We start from the raw sequence: 23,845 nt of genomic DNA, 5'->3' as shown, positions 1-23,845 counted from the left end.
GTTTAACTGTACTTGTATTTACCAGGCTGCCATCTTACTCAGACTTTAGCCCGTTAATTCTACTTTGACTAAAAAGTGAAGATGGTTGCCAGACTGTATTGACAGTTCCACTAAAGCATGTGGTATATACAAGCTAAAACTAGTTTTAAACCTTGTTGAAAAATTCTGGGAAGAAATAGCTGGTCACACTGACCTTAGGCAGAGGTTGATTTTGTCGGGCTGTCGGGACCTTACTGCTGTAGAAGTCGCGTCTGAATGCTTCAGAGAGGTGACCGCTGACACGCAGAGGCACAGGGACGCAGTCCTCAGGGCTCTTGATTAAAGCAAATTCTGCTCACCACTGGAAGGAGGGCTAGGTATTCCCACTTCTGTGCTATAAGGTACATCACACACTTTTCTGTCTAAAATTTGTTTTGCTTCTCTTTAAAAGATTTTCTTAGCTTTCGGGACATTGCTGCTTTTAAGTTAACTTATTTCCCCTTCGATTGTTTTCCTTCAGGCTTACCAGGAGGGCACACTTCAAAAGCTCCTGAAGATGAATGGTTCTGAGGACCTTCCCCCGTCCTATGACTATGACCTCATCATCATCGGCGGTGGCTCCGGAGGACTGGCAGCTGCTAAGGCAAGGCTTCTGGTGCTGTGTGTTCTCTGCACTCTGCTTAGAATGTCGGCGTCCAGGGCAGAGTTGGTCTCTGCAGTCTCTGTGGAATTTATTCTATTCACTCTTGTGGCATTTTGCGTATTAACTTAAGTATTTATACATAATTTTTCTAAGTTGAATATTTGCTCTTTATGAAAAAGTATAGGGCCTGGTATTTGGGGATGCATTTTCACTCATTTTAAGGTTAATTGATTCTTCATAGATACTAAGAATATTGTGTGGAAGTGGTTTGAAATTAAATGTTTCTTTCTGTACATATTATTATTTAGTTTCTCACCTTCATGATTCCCTGTTTATAACCTGCTTCTGAAAGAAGGAGGATAGTTGTATTTCTTAAAAGTCATTTACTAGAAATGATCTGCCTTCTGAGATTAACCACTAGCCCTGTGGCTTACAGCTGACTGGGAAGAGGGTATGTGAATAAAGGTTAGCAGGAAGGCTCCTGGCCCTGAGTGGAGATGTGTTTCTTATATGAGGAGCCCTTAGGCCCATCCTTCCCCAACAGGTTCTTTTAAAGGTTGAAGTAGGGGGCCAGCGCTCTGATAGAGCAGGTAAAGCTGCCGCCTGTAACACCGGCATCCCATTATCGGCACCAGTTCAAGTCCTGGCTGCTCCACTTCCTATCCAGCTCCCTGCTAATGCACCTGAGAAAGCAGTGGAGGGTGGCCCAAACTCTTGGGCCCCTGCACCCACATGGGAGACCTAGAAGAAGCTTCAGGCTTGTGGCTTTGGCCTGGCCCAACCCTGGCCAATGCAGCCATTTGAGGAGTGACCAGTGTATGGAAGATGTAAATCTCTGTCTTTCTATCTGTTTCTCTCTCTCCTTCTCTCCCTCCCTTCTTCCTCCTCCCTCCTTCCTCCTCCCTCCTCCTCTCTCTAACTCTACCTTTAAAATAAATAAAAATAAATCTTTTAAAAAGGTGGATTCAAATGAAGGAGGCCAATGTCTAGCGTGAAATGATGCTTTGCCAAAAGTGATTCAGGAGTCACTGTTGATGTCTGTCAACACTGCTGACAGACATATAGATTCATTCCTTTCAAATAATCTTTGAAGGTCTAGTTGCTGGAACACGCGGCTTACTGTCTGAGAAAGATGAAAAGTACTCTGCAGATGAATTTGAGACTGTTCTCTTCCCCTGAATTAGATTTGGAAACTAGGTTTGTCATCAACCTCTTCATGGGCAAACTAACAAGCTAATTTTTTAAAAAATATTCTAATACACAAGTAGAGTCAAAGGCTGTAGACTATCATCAGTAAGCCTGATTTACCAGCTGCTTAACCAGTTACTGGAAAATGGCCTTATTTTTTGTTATTGTGTAAGTGACATTAAAGAAGATTGTAAGTTTTCCAGCTGGTTCTTTTTTTTAAAATTAATTAATTAATGAATTTGAAAGAGTTACAGAGGCAGAGAGAGAGAGAGAGAGGTCTTCTGTCTGCTTGTTCACTCCCCAGATGGCTATAATGACTGGAATAGGGCCAATCTTAAGCCAAGAGCCAGGAGCTTCTTCTGGGTCTCCCACATGGATGCAGGGGCCCAAGCACTTGGACTGTCTTCCACTGCTTTCCCAGGCCGTATCAGAGAGCTGGATTGGAAGTGGAGCAGCTGGGACTCAAACGGGTGCCCATGTGGTATGCCAGCACTGCAGGTGGCGGCTTTACCCGCTATGCCACAGTGCCGGCCCCTCTAGCTGGTTCTAACAATTTTGCAACAATAATCTGCATAACCTTCAACTATTTTAATGTTTCTCTTTTTTTCAAAGGTATATTTATTTATTTGAAACTGAGAGTTACTGGGGTGGAGGAGCATGGGAGAGAGCAATCTTCCATCTGCTCGTTGACTTGCCATATGACTGCAGCAGCCAGGGCTGGGCCAGGCCAAAACCTGGAGCTTCATTTGGGTCTCCCACATGGGTGTCAGTGGCCCAAACACTTGGGTCATCTTCAGCTGCTTTTCCCAGGTCATTAGTAAGAAGCTGGATTAGAAGTAGAGCATCCAGGTTATGAACCAGTGCCCACATGGGATTCCAGTGCAGCAGACTTTATCCTCTATGTCACAATGCCAACTTGATTTGAATATTTCTTAATTTTTATCTTGGAGTTGAATTAATCATCATGACATGAAATTCTCGTGTATTAATAACTGTTTATTCTTTAGGCATTTATAGCTTCATAGAGACCAGATCTTAACAGTTCATTTCTGGTTTGTCATGCGATCCTTTTCAACTGATTTTAACAATTTTATTTTCTAGGAGGCAGCCAAATATGGGAAGAAAGTGATGGTTCTGGATTTTGTCACTCCAACTCCTCTTGGAACTAGATGGGGTAAGCTTTTAAAAATATTTTATACTTGGTTTTTATAGAAGTAAGTCTTTCCTTGGTACTGATCAAATGGCTCCTAAATCTCACTTTAAAAAGTAAAAAGCAAACCAAAAATATAAACCTTTTTCATTTGAGCTAAGCTAGAATGGGCTCAGGTTAAATGCTCAAAACTCAGTTTTTTTGGCATGAAGTCAGGGTAGTAAAAACCTTGTCTGCAAGCTGCGATTTGAAGGTAAATGTTTTAGTAACCTAGTATTCTTTGAGACTTGCATAACTGAAAATGCCAACTTCTCATCTGTGGGTTTCTGTTTTCACTCCACCTCCCACATTCCACAAGAACGGGGATCTGTGGCACCTTCATGGATAGCATTGCTGCTTCTGAGTCTTGGTGAATTACATGTTCCTTATTTTATTCACTGCACATTTACTGAACACTTATGAACTGGGACCATGAGGATAGAGCAGTGAATTTGGTACGTGAGAAGCTGCCACCCTCATGGAGCTTATATTCTAGTGGGGAGACAGAGATAAGTGTGCTGAGAAGAGGACGGTGGGACAGGGAGGAGCTGGGTAGAGGTGATGAGCATTCCACTTTGAGAAGATTATCCAGGAAGACTTATAAAGAGCTGACATGCATTTATTTACTTGTAAAGAATTATTTACTCGATTGAAAACCAGAGAGAGATCCTCCATCCACTGGCTTACTCCCCAGATGGCCATAACAGCTGGGGCTGGGGCAGACTAAAGCCATGAGGAAGGAGGTTCCCATGTGGGTGGCAGGGGCCAAGCACTTGGTCCATCTTCTGCTGCTTTTCCCAGACCATTAGCAGAGAGCTGTGTCAAAAGTGGAGCAGCTGGAACTTGAACCAGTGCCCATATGGGATGCCGGCACCACAGGTTTCTGCCTTACCTGCTATGCCACAGTGCTGACCCCAGAACTAGCATTTAAATGAAGCCATGACAGTGATAATGAGAACAGCCAACTATGCCAAAAGCTGAGGTAGAACCTCCCAGGCAGTTTTCTTCTCTTTCCCAGAGAATAGCACATACAAAGGCCCTGGGGTAGGTAAGAGTCCCTTGTGGTGTGGCACAGGTCACAGAGGTTGGAGGTAGCAGTATAAGCAATGACTGGGAGGAAGGCAGGTGTCAGGCTGTACAGGATCTTGTAGGCCAAGGTGAAGAATTTGTACTGGTGATAGTAGTGTGGGAAGCCTTTGAGGAATGTAAGTCAAGGGAGCGATGTCTCATGTAAGTTTTATGAAGATCACTTGACTGTTTGCATTTGAAGGAGGCAAGAAGCAGGAGGTCCAGATAGATCACCGTTTCCAGTTTATTAGTGAATACTGAGTTCAGCTCTGTGTCAGGCACAGTTCTTAGCGCTCAGTGTATCCCCTGCCCTGTGGTGCCTTCCCTCTGTTGTGACACTCAGAGGGCTGACTGTGAGAGCTCAAGACCACGGGCACCTTGTGCTCTAACTCGTGTCATTTGGCTTCCCCCTCACCTGCCTGTGTTTGGTTCTAAGTCAGAAGCTGTTGCCATGTTCTTTAAGCAGAGGGCTATTACAGCTTTGTAGAATCAAGTGAAAACTTTAGGCCACATCCTTAAAAAAGGCACATATATGCCAAATTTTATACATGGTTTCAAACCTACTGCAGTCTAAACATACCCAGCATAGCAGCCCCCCAACCTCCGACAGTTAGTTCTGTGCCTAGGTTCAATGGCAAGTATATGGTTGTCATGTTTATCAGCAGTCAGGTCATTTTGGATCTTTGAAATATATGGAAATTGCAGAAATATGCTGTGTTTGTTTTGTTTTAGGATGATGTTGCTGTGTTTGGTATGTAGTGCTTTCTGAAATCCCATAAGAGTTAGAAATAAATTTACATAAATGATATTGACCACATCCAGCGAGTAAAATACCGTGTTTGACAGAATTATAATCATCACTGACCTTTTCCTTTTGAAGGCTTGTAAAGCAGGCTCTAAACTGGTGTCTCAATGTTGTTGCAGGTCTCGGAGGAACGTGCGTGAACGTGGGTTGCATACCCAAAAAACTGATGCACCAGGCGGCTTTGTTGGGACAGGCGCTGCAAGACTCTCGCAATTACGGGTGGAAATTCGAGGATACTGGTATGGAGGGAAGAGCTGAGCTTTGATTGGTGCTTTGCAGTGTTGAGCTGCGACCTTGAAGTGCCCTGTCCTTTTCACAAGGCTGGCAAATACTCTGGGAGTTGTTTCTGTTGTTTACATTATTTATGGATGAAATCACTGCACTTTTCCTTAACTACATAGTTATTATGGTAAGAATAGACACTGCATTTGGAGTATGGTATTTCTATAATAGAAAACCAGAATTCTTTCAAAAAGCTTTCATGTATTTGTAAGAAACCATGCAATGGTAGTAATTTGTAAGGAATTACAAATTACATTGGTTTCCTGTTGAGACTGTTGCATTTTTCCCTCTACAAATAAATCTGTTTTCTGAGCTGATATATTGAGAGGTGAGACTTTGTTGGATTAAAAATATTTAAGAGTGCTCTAGAAACCTTAGATAGGCTTGTACTCTGCCAGGAGGATTGAGGGAGGCCTGGCACAGCTTTGTGACTAATTTGTGACCTACATCATTCTGTCCTAGAACAGTGAAGCTCCAGTTTTGAGATTCATGAAGTATGCGGTGTTTGAGGGAAAGTCTTCCACTCAATAGCTATTTTGTGGCTTTTTTGGAGTTGCAATGAATAATCTACTAAAGGCAGAAAACCCGGTGCATAGCTTAGTCTTACATGCTTTGAAACACGTTGCTCCCGTTCAGACTAGTCGTGCCTCCTTAGTTGATGCTTTTACTTCTCGTTTAAAATCAATAGTATTGTTTTTATGACTGAGGTCTTAGAAAATCAGTTACTTTTAAAGTTTCCTCGTGTTGAGGGTCACATCTGTCTCTTCAGACCCAATACCAGGCTGCCTTCTGCCTGTGACTTGGGGGGCTTGCGGCTGTGCTGAATGTCTGGTATGTGCTTCTGAGCCCACCTTGTTTTCTCAGCCCGTCTACATGCGCAGTGCATAGACTCTTCTGACTGTGGAACATGGGTTTGATCCATAGGGTGCAGTCATCAACCACTCTCCTGCCCTTTCCGTCCTCCACATTCTTACTGACTCAGGCATCTGAATGTCTGCCAGCGAGATCTGCCCATGCATGCCCATCCCCCTCCTGTTAGCAACAGGGTCTCCTTCGGGGAGTTTATTTGACTGCTTGGTTGACATTTTAGAAATGCTATGGCTTGAGACATACAACAAGAATATTCATCTGAAAAGGTTTACAATCTGTTGGAAAAAAAGGAAGATTGTTCCACACAGATTTTGATTTATGGAAATTGCTTTTGTGATTTCTTTTTTTTTGAGAGGCAGAGTGGACAGTGAGAGAGACAGAGAGAAAGGTCCTCCTTTGCCGTTGGTTCACCCTCCAATGGCCGCCACAGCCAGCGCGCTGCGGCTGGCACACCGCACTGATCCGAAGGCAGGAGCCAGGTGCTTCTCCTGGTCTCCCATGGGGTGCAGGGCCCAAGGACTTGGGCCATCCTGCACTGCACTCCCGGGCCATAGCAGAGAGCTGGCCTGGAAGAGGGACAACTGGGACAGAATCCGGTGCCCCGACCGGGACTAGAACCGGCGCCGCTAGGCGGAGGATTAGCCTGTTGAGCCACGGCGCCAGCCACTTTTGTGATTTCCATACACGGTCTCCTTCCTATGCCACTGACTCGTAAATCTAGATAAGTTATAATGCCAGGGAAGTGTCACTCAGACTCATGAATTTTCTTCATCTGTGTGGGGTTTAGTTCCCAGATTTGTGTATGGTACTAGTGGATGTTAGCCTTATGCTATCAGCCGGAGAAATGTAGTCAGTAGAACATGGGGGCTTATTATGGTTGGAATGTAGGAAAATATGAGTATATGTACTGGGGCTACAGGCTTACTTTATCAGGTTAGCAAGCTGAAGGGAAAAGTAAATAAATAAATAAAAATTTATTTGTTTATTTGAAGGGTAGAGTGACAGAGAGAAGGAGAACAATCTTCCATCCACTGGTTCACTCCCCAAATGCCCACAATGGCTGGGGTTGGGCTAGGTCAGAGCCAGGATTTTAGAACTCCAGCTGGGTCTCGCACACGGGTGGCACAGGTCCAAGCACTTGGGCCGTCTTCCTCTTTTCCAGGTGTATTAGCAGGGAGCTGGATCCAAAGTAGAGCAAGCGTGGACTTGAACTGACTCTCCAGTATGGAATGCCAGCATCATAGGTGGTGGCTTAACCTGCTGCACCACAACACCAGCCCCTAAATTTGAATTTTAATAATGGGGCCAGCTAAATATAATTAGAATTAACCCTGTATAGATATATACACACCTCAGCAATTAGTATTTACAATCCAAAGTAAAATTCCAGTTCATTTCTAGATAAAACAGAACAATTGTGTGTGACTATTATGTTTTTGACAATTGTCAAGAAGCCTTGCCTTACTCTGCTGAAAGGGAAAAAAAATCTTCAAAGATGAAAAAGTTGCTGATGTTCTCAAAGTGAAGAACTCCTTTTTTCTCTCAAAAGCTTTGCTTTTTGTGTTACGCAGTTGAAAAGCTAAATGTTCTGTCTTTATTACACAGTTGAACATGACTGGGAGAAAATGACAGAAGCGGTCCAGAATCACATCGGCTCTCTGAACTGGGGCTACCGAGTAGCTCTGCGGGAGAAGAAGGTGGTCTATGAAAATGCCTATGGGGAATTCATTGGTCCTCATCAGATTAAGGTAATTGTGTGACATACTGAGTTACTTTTTTAAAATAAGATTTGGTTGGTGGTAGGGGAGGAAAAAAATACCATGAAGTATGAAAAGTGTCATAAAAGTAATAACCCCTGTGACCCAGCCCTTCCAGGTTAGTGAATTTGCCACCACACCTTCCTGGAGCACCTTTGGTGGGGTTGGGGGGCTGTGGGGCTACTTACCAGGCCAGATGCCCCGGGTTTGAGGCTTGGCTGTGCTACTTGCTAGCACTGGCTGCTTGAGCAAGTCTGTTAACTTCTTAGCCTTACCATGTCTTTCATACTGTATTAGCAAGTTTGTATGAGGATAAAATGAGACAGATAATGTCCTTTGTTAAGTATAAGTTTAAAATTCTAAGGGATGATTGCATATTGAAGTTAACATACTGTTTCTTTCGTAGGCAACAAATAATAAAGGCAAAGAAAAAATTTACTCAGCAGAACGATTTCTCATTGCCACCGGGGAAAGGCCACGCTACTTGGGCATCCCTGGGGACAAGGAGTACTGCATCAGCAGGTGAGGGGCAGCAGGGAGAGAAAGATGACTCCGTGGAGTTTTGCTTTTACTTTTTTCTTCAAGCCAGTTTAGTCCAATTTTTCCATGTCAGACTGAATTTTTTGTCACACTTTTCCTTCTTTAGGGACAAGGGAATAGAAGGAAGAGGAAAGGGAAAAATCATCTTAAGAGAACATTTGAAAAATTCAAAGCCACAAACGGTGGTCATCTTAACACACAGTTACTATCTCTGCTAGCATACCTGTACAAAGATCCACATTTATATTTGTGTTTGAAAGTTATTGATGCATGTGTGTATAAGCATGTCTCATAAAGCCACAGGGATACTCACGAACTTCTTTTAAAATAAGGGAGACACACATGTCTGTACATCTAGTTTTTGCAAAACCAGGATCATGATACCCTGTCACCCTTGCGAAGTAGACACCAAAAGAATTAGGATGGCTGGCCATTTAAATGTATCAGGCACTAGGCCCCACTCACTGCCGTTTGAATGGGTACAGCATCGTTAGGGACCTTCTGAAATACGTGAGTCAAGCAAGGAGGTTTTGCTTTGCAATTTTTTTTTAAATTACCATCAGGTAATAACGCTACTTAACCTTGTGGTTCAGGAATTTTAAAATAATAAGTTATTAAGAAACATTTTTAGTAAAAATATGTCCTCTGGATGCCTTTTGCCTGGAATTCATTATTGTGCTATAAATAGCTCTTTTTTAAGCTCCTTTTTTGGTGATGAGATTTTATCCTTCATACCTCACCCAGGGGCAGCTCAGACAGCAGCTGCTGTCAATGCTGTCTTGGATGTGCGCTTTGACACAGCTGCTGTAACAAACAAACTGGGTGGCTTATAAACAAATTTATTTCTCCCAGTTCTGGAGCTGCCAGCAGCTCTGGTTCTTTTTCTTTTCCTTCCTTCCTTCCTTCAGATGTATTTTATTTATTGGAAGAGTGACAGAGATGGAGAGACAGAGGACAGAATCTTCTGTCTGCTGGTTCACTCCCCAATGGTTACAACGGATGGGGCTGGTTCAGGCTAAAGTCAGGAGCTAGGAACTACATCCCAGTCTCCCATGTGGGTTCCAGGGACCCAAGTACCTCAGCCATCTTCTGCTTCCTTCACATTAGTAGGGAGCTGGAACAGAAGTGCAGCAGCCATGACTCGAACCTGTGCTCCAGTGTGGGTTGCTGGTATCATTGGCAGTGGCTTAACCCATTACAGCACGACGCTGGTCCCCAGATCTGGTTTCTGGTGAGACCGGTTTGCTGGTTCATAGATACTGCCTTCTGGCTGTATCTTTGTATGGCAGGAAAAGTAAGCTGCTCTCTGGGCCTCTTTATATAAGACACTAGTCTCAGGCATGAGGGCTCTACCTTTATGACCAGATCACCTCCCAAATGTCCTACCTCTTAATACTGTTTTTGTATTATATTACAAAAACAAAATTTTGGAAAATTGCCCCATCCACCTCTCTACTCTTGATAATTCATGTTATAGGTGAAAAGTAGCACAGGTTTTCCACCTTGGAGAGAGCTGAGTAGTGGGACAAGGGACAGAAAGAGAGAGGTCTTCTACCAGCTGGTTCACTACCCAAACGGCTGCAATGACTGGGGCTGTGCCAAGGATACAGTTTGCAAATGTGTGAGTCGTTTTCAAACAGTTCAAAATCGTTTTGGACAAATGTCAAAAGTTAAATGGCAGGACTGGTGCTGTGGCGCAGCGGGTTAAATCCCCAGTCTGCAGTGCCAGCATCCCATATAGGCACCGGTTCAAGTGCTGGCTGCTCCGCTTCTGGTCTACCTTCCTGCTGGTGCACCTGGGAAAGCAGCAGAGGATGCCCCAAGTGCTTGGGCCCCCACACTCTGCCTTTCAAATAAATAAAAATAAGTCTTTTTTTAAAAAGTTACATGGTTTACAATGTATTTAGCCAGAATAACTTGAGCTATGCCCAAAGCAACTGAATGGCAAGAAAAGGAAAATATCTAACACCTTAAACTTCTCATATATTATGTGTTTGGTTAGTTTAGTGTTTATAATCTTATAAGTATCTTCTTCCTATGAAAATAAAAAGAGTTACTTTGGTTTAGTCGTTACTCATACACGAACATTTCCCCCTTCTTCCTTCCTTAATTCTTTTCAGTGATGACCTTTTCTCCTTACCTTACTGCCCGGGTAAGACCTTGGTGGTTGGAGCATCCTATGTTGCTTTGGAATGCGCTGGATTTCTTGCTGGTATTGGTCTAGATGTCACCGTTATGGTACGGTCCATTCTTCTGAGAGGATTTGACCAGGACATGGCCAACAAAATTGGTGCACACATGGAAGAACATGGTGTCAAGTTCATAAGGCAGTTTGTACCAATTAAGGTAAGTGAGGTCGCTGATGGATTTGTTCTTCCATACTCAGGGTCTCTGTAACATTGATAGGTAAGGTATGAGCGTGAGGATGGAAGTAACCTGGATTCAGATACTTTCCTGCTAGTTTCTTGCCATGTGACCTTGGAAGAGTTACTTCATCTCTCTGGACCTCAGATCTTCAGTGAAGTGAGGATGATGAGAGCGTCCACTTCAGAGTTCTTGTGAGGACATTAGCTAGCATTTGTGAAGTCCTTAGAGCAGTATTGCATGGTGTTGCTGTGAGGATTTCGGAGTACCTCATGGCTGTAGCTGTGTTTCAGGAAGTGGAGGGATGGGTGATGTATTTGCACTGGGACTATGATTAGGATGGAAACTGCATGCACTGTGCTGTACATCTTCCTGGGTGATAGCTTAACATCAGGCACTTGGGAACCCTTTCGGAAGTCTGGTGAACTGTGCCTGGTAAGATGGGACTGCTCGGGGTCTGTCTTCCAGTAGCCAGATGTTGAACTCTCACTGTGTTATGAAGTGAAGGAGCCCCTACAGAGCGGATAGAGAGAACAGAGAACACTGGGTGTGCAGAAGGCTCTGTAGGGAGCAAGAGTGTCCTGCATACGGAGAGGCTTGACTGGAGCACAGAGTGATTGAGGGAGGAGGGGTAGAGGGAGGATGAAGCCCTTACCGCTTGAAGCAAACCCTAACATCCAACATTCAACTCTTCTCAAAAGAGAGAACATTTCCATTTAAATTAAGCAGAAAAGAATTTTGTACGACATTCAAAGAGGTTTAGCTATTAAGAAGGGAAAGAAATTCAATAAGGAAATCTTCACTGTTCATTGATACTGAAAATAAAATGACCCTTACCGGTTTTCCCTTTACAGTAGTTATATTTTAAAGGTATAGTAGAAATTGCAAGTCATTTTACTGATTTCTCCTGGGAAATAATTCAGAAAAACGTATGATTTGGCTGTTATTTAGGGGACAAAGGTCAGCTGCATACTTTTTTGTTTTTTAGCGATTTCTTCATTTATTTGAAAGTCTTAGTTACACACACACACACACACAGATTTTGTATTCACTTGTTCACCCCCCAAATAGCCACAATGGCCAGGGCTGGCCCAGGCTGAAGTCGGGAGCCAGCAGCTTCACCTGAGTCTCCCAGGTAGGTGGCAGGGGCCCAAACACTTGAACCATCCTCCACTGCTTTACCCAGGCCATTAGCAGGATGCTGGATTGGAAGTGGAACAGGCAGGACACAAACTGGTGTCCATATGAGATGCCAGCATCACAGTTGGCAACTTTACTGACTGTGCCACAATGCTGGCCCCAAGCCATGTAACTTAACATTTTTCCAGAAATGACTTTTGAACTGTTTGGAATGAATCATACATTTGCAAACTGTCCTCTAGTCCTATGCCATAGCAAGCTTCCAGGTGATAGGGATTCTGAGTGATCACTGCCCAGTCTGTAGGTTATCATTGATATCTGTGTAGCATGCTGATATGTTCATTCTCACTTGCTGTAGTACAGGTATCAGGACTTGCTCATTGCTTCCTAAATATGTAACAATCCAAGACAACACCTGGTTGTGATAAATACACACATCAGCCTACGTGGTTTTTAGGACTTTCTAGCTGTTACCTGTATTAATGACCTCTAGTTTCTGTTCCTGCTGCCAATGGGTGCTGAGCAGCTGTAGGTAAAAGAGAATCTTTAAGTTTGGGCCACAGTGGCGCTCTCTGGGGTTAATGGTTCTTGGTTAATTATGAGACGGGAAGCTGGGGAAAGCAGTAAGTCATTGGTTTGATTTAGTGACTGGTGTGCTTTCCCTGGATTTTTTTTTTTTTTTTTCTTCTTTGCATTCTCTTTGAATTTTGTTCTGTTTAAGAACCATTTGGAAGAAGACTCTTCTAGCAAACAAAATAAAAAAGCAAGAAATAAGGGGATACATAAAAGAATCTCTTATCATTCTAATGATGTGAAGGTGAGGGAGGTGGGACATAAAAGACCTGTCAGGACCGATTTTAACTTTGGGTTAACCAGACAGACGAGGGAAGATGCCATTGTCCCCCTTGGTAAGTTTGTTTGTTTTAGAGTGTGCCTTTTCTCCCTTTTGTAGGTTGAACAGGTTGAAGCAGGGACACCAGGCCGACTCAGGGTGGTAGCCAAGTCCACCAATAGTGAAGAAACCATTGAGGGAGAATATAACACGGTAAGGAATGGCCCCAGCTTAGTACTCTACCAGAAAGCAAATAATGTGCTCACTGAGTGTCTGCTCTGTATTTAGAGTGACTGTTTGCTACTTCTAAAATGCACTGGTGCTGTGCTTTTTCTAATACATTGTAATTCCTTGTGATATTAGAAATTCGTTTTGATACAGAGATGATTTCAGATTTTCTTTGAAATGTTTGTCATCATTTCTCGGCCTTTTGGCTAAGATCAGGTGTTATGTTGTTTATCACATAGCTATCAAAAGGCACCAGAACTATTAAATAAGCTAAAATTTCTATGACCCGTGTCCTTTAATCTCTTTAGCCCACCACTTAAAAACTAAGTTAATTCAGTCATGGGCTGTGTTTTGGCTCTAATCTTGACTGGGTTTATTAAGGAATTGTTAATTTCCTTTCTGTGAATCAAAAGTAAAAAACAACTTTGGCTATATCATGTTCAGAGGATTTTAGTTCATTAAAGATTTTAATTAGTTTAAATACTGCATTATTTTCTTTTCTTTTTTTTTTTTTATTTTTATTTTTGACAGGCAGAGTGGACAGTGAGAGAGAGACAGAGAAAGGTCTTCCTTTTGCCGTTGGTTCACCCTCCAATGGCCGCCGCGGTAGCGCGCTGCGGCCGGCGCACCGCGCTGTTCCGATGGCAGGAGCCAGGTGCTTCTCCTGGTCTCCCATGGGGTGCAGAGCCCAAGCACTTGGGCCATCCTCCACTGCACTCCCTGGCCACAGCAGAGAGCTGGCCTGGAAGAGGGGCAACCGGGACAGGATCGGTGCCCCGACCGGGACTAGAACCCGGTGTGCCGGTGCCGCAAGGCGGAGGATTAGCCTGTTGAGCCACGGCGCCAGCCCTGCATTATTTTCTTAATGACATATTTTCTTTCCAAGTATGAAAAATGAAATGAGATTAATAAATGGAGAAAAATATGATTAATTCATGCAGAGCCTTTTTATTAATAGTTACTAATATAGCAGTAATTTTTCAGGTATTGCTGGCAATAGGAAGAGATGCTTGCACGAGAAAGATTGGCCTAGAAACCGTGGGGGTGAAGATAAATGAAAAGTAAGAAAAAAATCTTATGTCATACCGATGCTATTTCAGTTATTTTGTACATTGATCTAGAATTCCAGATTTTTAAAAACTTTTGGAGAGTTTGCTTTTTAGGCATATAAAACTTCTTCCACTGCCATTTACATTAGTAATTTCTGGGTTCTTCTCCCCTTTTTTGGTTATTTGTAATTCAAACTTTTTAAATATTTCTTTTTAATCACACACACACACAGAGATCGTAAGCTGGTTTAATCCCTTGCAACAACTGGGGCAGGGCCACATCAAAGCCAGGAGCCCAGAACTCAATCCAGGTCTCCCATGTGGGTGGTGGGGACCCCTGTGCTTCAGCCATCATCTGCTGCCTCCTCGAGTGGGTGTTAGCAGGAACCAGAAGCAGAGCCAGTACTTGAACCAAGCCAGGCACTCCAGGATGACTGTGGCTATCCCAAGTGGCAGCTGCTGCTGCATCAACCTCCCCATGGTTCTGTCCTTTGACCCTCTCTGTTGTAGACCCCCCATTCTGAAGCTTCTTACACTCTTGTTATTTCTTCAATTTTCAATATAGTGGCCACAGTTGTCACTAAGCAGTTTGATTCTTCTGAGATGTTTTGTTTGCTTGCTTGAGAGACAGAGAAATGTGACGTAAAATTTCCATCTGCTTGTTCACTCCCCAAATGCCCGCAGAAGCTGAGGTTGGGCCAGGCTGAAAGTGGGAACCAAAACTCCATCCAGGTCTCCCACTCGGTTGCAGGGACCCAACTACTTGAGCCATCACATGCCTTCCAGGGTGTACCTTAGTTGTAAGATGGAATGGGGAGTGGAGCCAGTGTTCAAACCTTAGGTACTCAGATATGGGATGTGGGGGTTTCAAGGGGCAGCTTGACCACCATGGCAAAAACCACCCCTTGCTTTGGTTTTAATATATTAGACCATTGCCCTCAACCAGAGTGATAGTTTTGGGCTTCCAGGGGGTAAAGGGGATTTTGTTGTGCATACTTAAGTAGTGGTAATTGATGATGATTTTTAACTGAATGACCCTGCAGGACTGGAAAAATACCAGTCACAGATGAAGAACAAACCAATGTGCCTTACATCTATGCCATTGGCGATGTATTGGAGGGAAAGCTGGAGCTCACCCCTGTAGCAATCCAGGCAGGAAGACTGCTGGCACAGAGGCTTTACGCCGGCTCCACTGTCAAGGTGAGTGTTGCGGCTGCCGGCAACTGCAATGCTGTGGGTAAGGACGACTCCCTTTCCCTGTTTTTAAGGGGTAGTTGGGAAGTTTTCCAGATGTTGGAAAACTTAATTATTTGGGTGACAGTAGCCCAGATGTGCTTTATTAGCTGTATGCCAAATAAGACATTGTTAAGACTGCTGTGCGTTTGTGACTCCATTATGATAAAATTGTCACTCCTGGAACCACACTAAGAGTGAAAAGAGCTTGATTGAATTTCAGCACTGTTTTTTTACAATAATTTCATTATTACAGATACAGGTATAATTTTCCAAGTCTTTTGTGGGTACCTGTGTAGGCTACAAAAAGATCTGGGGATTTAGGCAGTGGTGCCAACGTGCAGCAGTGCTGAAACAGTTCTTCAGGCTTCATTCACCTGTCCCTTCAGGAAAAAGTAGACTGTGCTACGTGTCAAGTCAGTATAGGAAATCAAATCTCTTGAGTATATTTCATAGGAGTAGATGGTCAGAAAAGAAAGCCTATTTTTTAGAAGAATTCTAGAAACTTAATTGTAAAGAATTTGGGCACAAATCCTTTGAGTATAAATCACTGTAGGTTGTTTCAGTTTTTTTAATAATGGAAACCTGGCAGAGTGATGCTAGTAGAATTTATTTGTGACCTGAGTTGTTTTGGATTGTAGCAGAATGAAATACAGATTGAGGCGGGGAGAAAGGGTTTTTAGTTCCAGAATGACTGGATGTCCTGGGAATAACAGTTGATTCGTATTCACATTACTGTTTGAAATAAACTTAAAGTGACTACCTCTTTGAGTGACTTTTTATATTCCTTGTAGCAGTTGGTGAGGCTCTGGTAAACCGAGAAGGGCATTTAGAGACGCAGTTTGAGATGGCAATAATTTATTCTAAAGTTTATATTTTGTCATTTCCTTACGTGGTAAGATTTTTTTTTTTCTATACCAGCAGTAACCAAAGGGTGAACACATAGAAGACTGCACCTGAATAAATTTGAAGTCATTGTAGTACAGTTCTCTTGTGGACATTGCTTCCCGGCCTCAGGAGGCCCTCTGTAGGAGGAGAGAGCCGTCTGTGCTCTCCAACTTCCGTTTTCTCCAACTTCAAGCTACTGTGGCCACTGTGGCTTCCCTGAACCGCGTGAGCCCTGTCTCTAACTGCGGCAGACCTGTGGGCTCTCTCTGAGCTTCCCTTGCCCACAGAGGTTGAGAAACTGCATCTGAGCAGTGAGTTGGAGCGGTCATAGGACCTACTTCAGGGTTTCCTTCTTTCATGGATCACAGGCCCATATTGCCTCTTGTGCAGTGGCTAAAAAGTGCTGCTTCCTGTTTGTTTTCTAATTTAAAGCAGGAGGGCAAATCTGTGATACAACCTTGGGGCTTTCAGTGGATGTTTACATTTACTTTTGAATTAGAGAATTCAGAGGATGCTTATGCTCTTTTTAGAGAAAAAGGATTATATTTATTGCTTTTAGAAGGAGGCACATTTTAAAGATTTTATCCTATTATTTTATCCTATTATTTATTTAAATAAAAGAGTGAGAATTGCACTCCTCATATTTTAAATACAGAACGTTACTTAGGATCAGCTATGTACAGAAGTCATTGCTGGGTTTTTACCAATTGGCATTTAAAAGCACGTTAGACATTTACTTAATACTTTTTTTTTTTTTTTTTTTTGCAATTCACATTGGCAAATTATATGTTCTCAGAAATCTGAGAAACCTTTTTGTTTTGCAGCTTTTTTTACAAACTTCCTGACTCTAGAATCCTTTCATCATCTGTACCTAATAACATCATACAGTATGCTTTGGGAAATACCATCATAGACATTAACTATTTATTGTTTCTTCATTACCATTTTATGGACGTGCCATAGAACCATTTCCCACTTGCTGAGATTTTAAAGCTACTCCATTGTTGCCAATCACACAATTAATACACACAACCTTTTCTGTATATTATATTACTATATTATCATATAGTAATCTAATAAATTGGTATTTTATAATCTTACAGGTTTTTTAAAGTGGGATTGTTGGTCCAAAGACATAAAATACTTTTGTGGCTCTTAATATGTATTACCTAATCGATGTCCCCAAAAATTGTTAATTTTTGTCACTAGTAGTATAAGATTGTTATATTGGGTAGAGTATCATTTCTGGCTTCTCCATGAAGAATGTTGTTGGTAGCATCATTTGGTAGATGGGTCGAGGAGCACATAGATCCAGATCCCTGCAAGGACTTGACACTTGAGTAGTTAGTGGTTCACAGTGTGGTGGGACAATATCTGGGATTGAGACATCACGTGTTGTTGGTAGAAGTTTGTCAGTCATCTTTCCTCTCCCAATTTTGAGCCTTTTTGCAGTGTGTGTGTATTTTTTTTCTTTTTTGATAAGATGTAATTTTACTTATCCTAACTCTGTCCTTCTGTTTTGAACCAGTGTGACTATGAAAATGTCCCGACAACTGTGTTTACTCCCTTGGAATATGGTGCTTGTGGCCTTTCTGAAGAGAAAGCTGTGGAGAAATTTGGGGAAGAAAATGTTGAGGTAAATTTGCCTTTTCAAACTCTTTCCTCACATGTTCTTGATTTTTTTTTTCCTTCAAAATTTTAGGTAATCTCAAGAATGTGAGGAAGCTGAAAAGTGGTAATAGATTTTTCCATCTACTCATTTTCCCGATTTGCATATTATTGTGTTTTGGCCATTTGTTTTATATACATTTTATTTTCTCTATCTCTGTATCTGTTTCCCTCAACTACTCAAGAGTAAATTGAATACTGCTTTAGTCTTAAATCTAGAGTGCTTCAAAAAAATCATGGAAAAAGAAATTATAAGTTGAATTTATTGCAAAACTTTGAAATCTGTGCACATAAGAGGTCTGAAAAGTTCATGGAAAATGTGTATTATGAAAAAGTTTATCATGAATTTCTAAAAGATTTTGCAGCAAAATAAACATCTTTTAACTCCATTTTTCTCCACACAGTTTTTAAGTACCCTTATACTTTGTTGTGTATTTCCAATGAAAAGAGGGGGCATTCCTCATCCCCAATTTCTGTGCAGGGCTGTGCCTGCCTGCCTGGTTGAAACCCAAGAATCTAGTCCAGGTTTCCCAAATGGGAGGCAAGAACTCAATTCCTTGAGTCATCACTGCTGCCTCCCAGGGTCTGCATTAGCAGGAAGCTGGGACAGGAGCCAGAGAGCATCTCAACCACTAGGCCAAATTCCCACGTCAGGTATTTTCTTAAACAGTCACGGTATAGTTATCAGTTAGAAGAAATTGTATTGATGTAATGCTTTTTATCTCATTTACTTTTTTTTTTTTTTTTAAGGTTTATTTTATTTGTTTGAAAGACAGAGTCACAGTGAGAGGTAAAGACAGAGAGAGAGGTCTTCCATCCGATGGTTCACTCCCCAGATGGCCGCAACAGCCAGAGCTGTGCCGATCAGGAGCCAGAAGCCAGGAAGCTTCCTCAGGGTCTCCCACGCGGGTGTAGGGGCTCAAGGATTTGGGCGATCCTCTGCTGCTATCCTAGGCCATAGCAGAGAGCTGAGTCAGAAGAGGAGCAGCCGGGACTAGAACCGGCGCCCATATGGGATGCCGGTGCTGTAGGCCAGGGCTTTAAACCACTGTGCCACAGTGCCGGCTCCAGTCATTTACCTTTCATTTTCTGAGTTTGTCACTTAACCCAATAGTATTTCCTTCTGCTTTTTAAAAACCAACCATATTTGTTGATTTCATTTGATTATTAAAACGGTATTGTTGGAAATTTTTTAAAAATATGGGAAAATTAGAAAAGGTAAATGAAAATTAACTAAGGTTCTGCTGCTTTGACCATGGGTAGTAATTGCTGTTTCCAGCATTACTCTTAATTTATACTTACTGTGCTGCTCTCCTTGTATCATGTAGCCAAGGGAGAGTCACATCCTTGAATAGTGCTACCCACAGGGAGTGCTGTTGCAGATACCTGAGGGAAAAGTTTTCCGTAAAACCTCATAATGACCAGATTTTTAAATAAAAGTCAATCTTATGATAGAAAAGCCCAATTTATACTTCCTCTTCACTAGCTTTAGTAGTGGAATATAATATCTTGGTCCATTTAATAACACATAAGTTTTTTTTTCTGATTGTAAAAATAACATCAGAGGGGCGGGCGCTGTGGCGCAGCGGGTTAATGCCCTGGCCTGAAGCGCTGGCATCCCATATGGGCGCCAGTTCTGGTCTCGGCTGCTCCACTTCCAATCCGGCTCTCTGCTATGGCCTGGGTAAACAGTAGAAGATGGCCCAAGTCCTTGGGGCCCTGCACCCATGTGGGAGATCTGGAAGAAACTCCTGGTTCCTGGCTTTGGATTGGCGCAGCTCCAGCCGTTTTGGCCAATTGTGGAGTAAACCATCGGATGGAAGACCTCTCTCTCTCTTTCTCTCTCTCTCTCTGCCTCTCCTTTCTCTGTGTAACTTTCAAATAAATAAATAAATCTTTAAAAAAAATAATAATAGTATCAAAGCAGGCCTTTGGTATAGTTGTTAAGACACCACTTGGGACACCCACATTCCATGTTGGAGTGCGTGTGTTCAGGTCTCAGCCTTTCTGCCCACTGCAGCCTCCTGTTAGGTGCACTGGGAGGCAGCAGGTAATGTGGGTCACTGCCATCCAGATGGGAGTCCTTGACTGAGTTCCTGCTTCTGGGCTTCAGCCTAGCCTATCCCCAGCTGTCGTGGGAATTTGGGGAGTGAACCCGCATGCAGGTGGGAGATAGTCCTGCTTCTTCCCTTCAAATAAATAAATTAAAAATTTAAAAATAGTGTATCTTCATTATAGGAATTTGAAAAATTAGGATGATACCAAAAGGAAGTTCTAATTCATGAGGAGATAAACTGTTAATATTTTTACATGTTTTCTTCCAGTCTCTCAATTTTTTTTCAAAGTTTAAGTTACAGTTTCCTGTCCTTTAATAATGTGTCATGAATATTTTTCTTGTCCTTTAATTTACTAAAACATTACTTTAAAAAATGTGTAATAGTTCATTATCATTTGTTAAGCCACTTTTAATTAGGTTGTTTGTAGTTTTTTACTGTTACAAATAGAATATTGAGCATCCTTAGAATTCATTATCCATTTCTCTGGTTATACTCTGGTGATTTCCTATCAAAATGTTTTGAAATTTTAAGGTTCTGAATATGCTTTCCATACTTCTTGACAGCCATTCTTTGGCTTTTTAAAATTTTTTTTTTTTATCATAAAAGTAATGTTTTTGAGTTGAAATATTTTGAAAATGTCAGAGAAATGGATATAATTACTCAGACTTGTACCTTTTTTTTTAAAGATTTATTTATTTGGAAGAATTACAGAGAGAGAGCAATCTTCCATCCACTGGGTCACTCTCCAAATGGCCACAGTGGCTGGGGTTGGGCCGGGTTGAAGCCAGGAGCTTGGAGCTTTATCTGGGTCTCCCAAGTGGGAACAGGGGCCCAAGCACGTGGGCTATCTTCCTCTGCTTTCCCAGGTGTATTAGCAGAGAGCTGGATTAAAAGTGGAGAAACCTGGGTCAAGCCAGTGCCCCAAGACTCATGTCTTTACATAGCAGTTTTCAGTAGTTCAGGGTAACTTCTCTAATAGCATTTTTTCTAATTGTTGCAGTGCTGTGATTATACATTCAATTTTGTAACCCACTTTTGTTTTTAAGATTTATTTATTTGAAAGGCAGACTTGGAGAAAGAGAGAGAGAGATATACTCTATCTACTGGTTCACTCCCCAAGTGGCCAAAATGGCCAGGGCCGGGCCAAACTGAAGCCAGGAGCTTCATCTGGGTCTCCCACGTGGGCGGCCAGGGTTCCTGTGCTTGGGCCATCTTTCACTACTTTCCCAGGTACATAAGCAGGGAGCTGACTTGGAAGTGGAGCAACCAGGACTTGAATTGGCGGTCACATGGGATGCTGGCAGTGTAGTCAGTGGCTTAACCTACTGCACCACAATGTTGACCCTGTAACCCACATTTGTGAAACCATTTTACATTGTATGACGACATAGAAGAACACGTATGTGTTCATAATCGATGTGCTTTTAAAAGGTAGCTGATCATAGACATTTTGAACTAAAGTTAGCAACTAGGGAAAATAGCCCCTTAAGTCATCAGTTAGGTCATCTGTGCATCCTTCATTCTTCTCTCTCTCCTTTCCTTCCTCCCTCCTTCTGTAGTTTTGGTGAATAAAGCCAGAGGGAGACATTCTTTTGGAAGCAGTAAGACAAGAGAACTAGATAAATGCTATAATTGTTTCAGGTACCGTATTTGTTTCTTGCTCAAAATTTTCATTCTTGTAAGGTAAAAAAGATAGTAGTGAGTTTTTTATGTTATTTTTAGGTGCAAGACAATAAGTAATTACATCTTTCTCTCATTCGTTGGTCTTCTTTGTTATTACTTTAGGCTTCTTGTTTTGAGGTTGAGAAATAATTAAGAAATGAACTTAGAGCAAAATGCTGGGCAGCAAGAGGTTAAAGTCAGACCAGATTCCTGTTTATTACATGAATGTTGTTGTTTATTACATGAAAGTTATAATTATTAAAGAGCTTCCTTTGTCTTTTACTATATCTAATGTTTGACAAACATACTCCTTTAGATAATTGGTATAAATTGTGCTTGTATTTTCTTAGGTTTACCATAGCTTCTTTTGGCCGTTGGAATGGACGATTCCCTCAAGAGATAACAACAGATGTTACGCAAAAATAGTCTGTAATCTCAAAGACAATGTAAGTGGCAGTCTCACGTAATCCTACCCAGTAATGTCCTTTGGTGTCTGAGAGGTAGTCCTGTTTGATCCTGTGGTCCAGGTGGCATTCCTTTCCTTTAGTGTTTCACCTGCCAGTCTCCCGGCTGCATGCCCCTCCTCCGAGGGCAAGCAGCTTGGCTCCGCTGCTTGCTCTGCCCTCATCTTCTCTGACGCAAGGCCTACACAGAGTGGCAGGCTGTCAGAACGTGCTTGAGCTGTCTGTGTTTATAGTAGAGGAATGAAGTCATTGACTAAAAATAATGAACAGTAGAAGAATGAGAGTGATGCAAGGCCGATCCCAGCAGCTGGCACCAAGGAGAAAGGCGTAATGGGAAGAGCCCGTAAGTGGTTCCCATGTAAGGAATCCGTTACCTGCTGCTACACAAAGACCCGAGGGCAAACTGCTTCACCTCTAATGGGGTTTGTTTCCATACCTGCAAAATGGGGTTGAGTCAGCCAGTGTTTTTCAAGCATTTTGACTACAGCAGCACAGCAGGAGATATATTCTGTGCTGTAACTCAAGACATGTGTATGAACATACACATACTCTTATATTGTATATTCAATCTTTTTTTTTTGACAGGCAGAGTGGATAGAGAGAGAGAGACAGAGAGAAAGGTCTTCCTTTTTGCTGTTGGTTCACCTTCCAATGGCCGCTGCAGCCGGCGCATCGTGCTGATCCGAAGCCAGGAGCCAGGTGCTTCTCCTGGTCTCCCATGCGGGTGGCAGGGCCCAAGGACTTGGGCCATCCTCCACTGCCTTCCTGGGCCATAGCAGAGAGCTGGCCTGGAAGAGGGGCAACCGGGATAGAATCCGGCGCCCCAACCGGGACTAGGACCCGGTGTGCCGGTGCCACAAGGCAGAGGATTAGCCTGTTAAGTCACGGCACCGGCCTGTATATTCAATCTTAGGAAACATTTTCAGCCATGCTATGTTTTACAAAAATGCCCTCAGCAAAAATAAAAACAATGCTAAAGCCGGCGCTGCGGCTCAATAGGCTAATCCTCTGCCTTGCGGCGCTGGCACACCGGGTTCTAGTCCCGGTCGGGGCGCCGGATTCTATCCCGGTTGCCCCTCTTCCAGGCCAGCTCTCTGCTGTGGCCCGGGAGTGCAGAGGAGGATGGCCCAAGTCCTTGGGCCCTGCCACCCGCATGGGAGACCAGGAGAAGCACCTGGCTCCTGGCTTCGGATCAGTGTGGTGCGCCGGCTGCAGCGACTATTGGAGGGTGAACCAACGGTAAAGGAAGACCTTTCTCTCTGTCTCTCTCTCTCACTGTCCACTCTGCCTGTCCAAAAAAAACACAAAAGCTAAAGAATCCATATGTCAATATGTTAAATACCTGATAAACTAACAATTTCTTAAGTTATTTACTATTTTATTTACTCATCCTCCTCCCTACCCCCTAATTTGGAAGGCAGAGACACAGAGGTCTTTCATTCACTGGTTCATCCCCTAAATGCCCACAGCAGCAGGGCTGGGCCAGGCCAAGCAAGGAGCATGGAACCCAGTCCAAGTATCCCAGATGGGTGGCAGGGACTCAAACTTAAACATTATCTGCTGCCTCCCAGAGTGTGCATTAACAGGAAGCTGGGTTGGAAGGGGGGGCTGGGTCTGGGGGGGCTGGGTCTGGAACCAGGCACTCCAGCATGGGATGTAGGGGTACCAAGTTTGGCTTAACTGCTGAGCAAACACTTGTCTCTGCAAATTGTTTTTATGTTGAGCTTCCACTGTAATGAATCCAGGTGTCCTGTGTAGACACTCCTGCTACAGACAACAGCACAGTTGCCTGAATCTTCTACCAAAATGGCATCCTTGAGGCATTTAATAAATGAATATCCTAGGATGGCCCGTGATGAGCTGAACCCTTGACGTGAAGAATAATGGTGAGGCCAGCACTGTGGTGCAGTAGGTTAGTCCTCCATATGGGCGCCGGTTC

The 23,845-nt window shown here is 42.9% G+C and overlaps 1 protein-coding gene across 3 annotated transcripts in view; it reads left to right on the top strand.

Annotated features, from left to right (window-relative positions):
- Window positions 1-23,845, top strand: part of TXNRD1 (thioredoxin reductase 1) — a 62,579-nt gene that overhangs the window by 23,334 nt on the left and 15,400 nt on the right. For all 3 annotated transcript variants that reach the window (XM_062202996.1, XM_062202994.1, XM_062202995.1), the window contains 11 exons: window positions 500-622; window positions 2,912-2,984; window positions 4,992-5,111; window positions 7,630-7,772; window positions 8,188-8,303; window positions 10,442-10,667; window positions 12,778-12,870; window positions 13,870-13,946; window positions 14,978-15,134; window positions 17,584-17,691; window positions 21,793-21,888. In XM_062202996.1, coding sequence (XP_062058980.1) covers window positions 536-622; window positions 2,912-2,984; window positions 4,992-5,111; window positions 7,630-7,772; window positions 8,188-8,303; window positions 10,442-10,667; window positions 12,778-12,870; window positions 13,870-13,946; window positions 14,978-15,134; window positions 17,584-17,691; window positions 21,793-21,888 — 1,296 coding nt within the window. In that variant the 5' untranslated portion in view covers window positions 500-535. The remainder of the gene's footprint in view (window positions 1-499; window positions 623-2,911; window positions 2,985-4,991; window positions 5,112-7,629; window positions 7,773-8,187; window positions 8,304-10,441; window positions 10,668-12,777; window positions 12,871-13,869; window positions 13,947-14,977; window positions 15,135-17,583; window positions 17,692-21,792; window positions 21,889-23,845) is intronic.

The sequence above is a fragment of the Lepus europaeus genome, chromosome 10, assembly GCF_033115175.1.
Source record: "Lepus europaeus isolate LE1 chromosome 10, mLepTim1.pri, whole genome shotgun sequence".
NCBI lineage: Eukaryota > Metazoa > Chordata > Mammalia > Lagomorpha > Leporidae > Lepus > Lepus europaeus.
The sequence above is the reverse complement of the archived record's forward strand: the minus strand, read 5'-3'. Positions and strand labels throughout refer to the sequence as shown.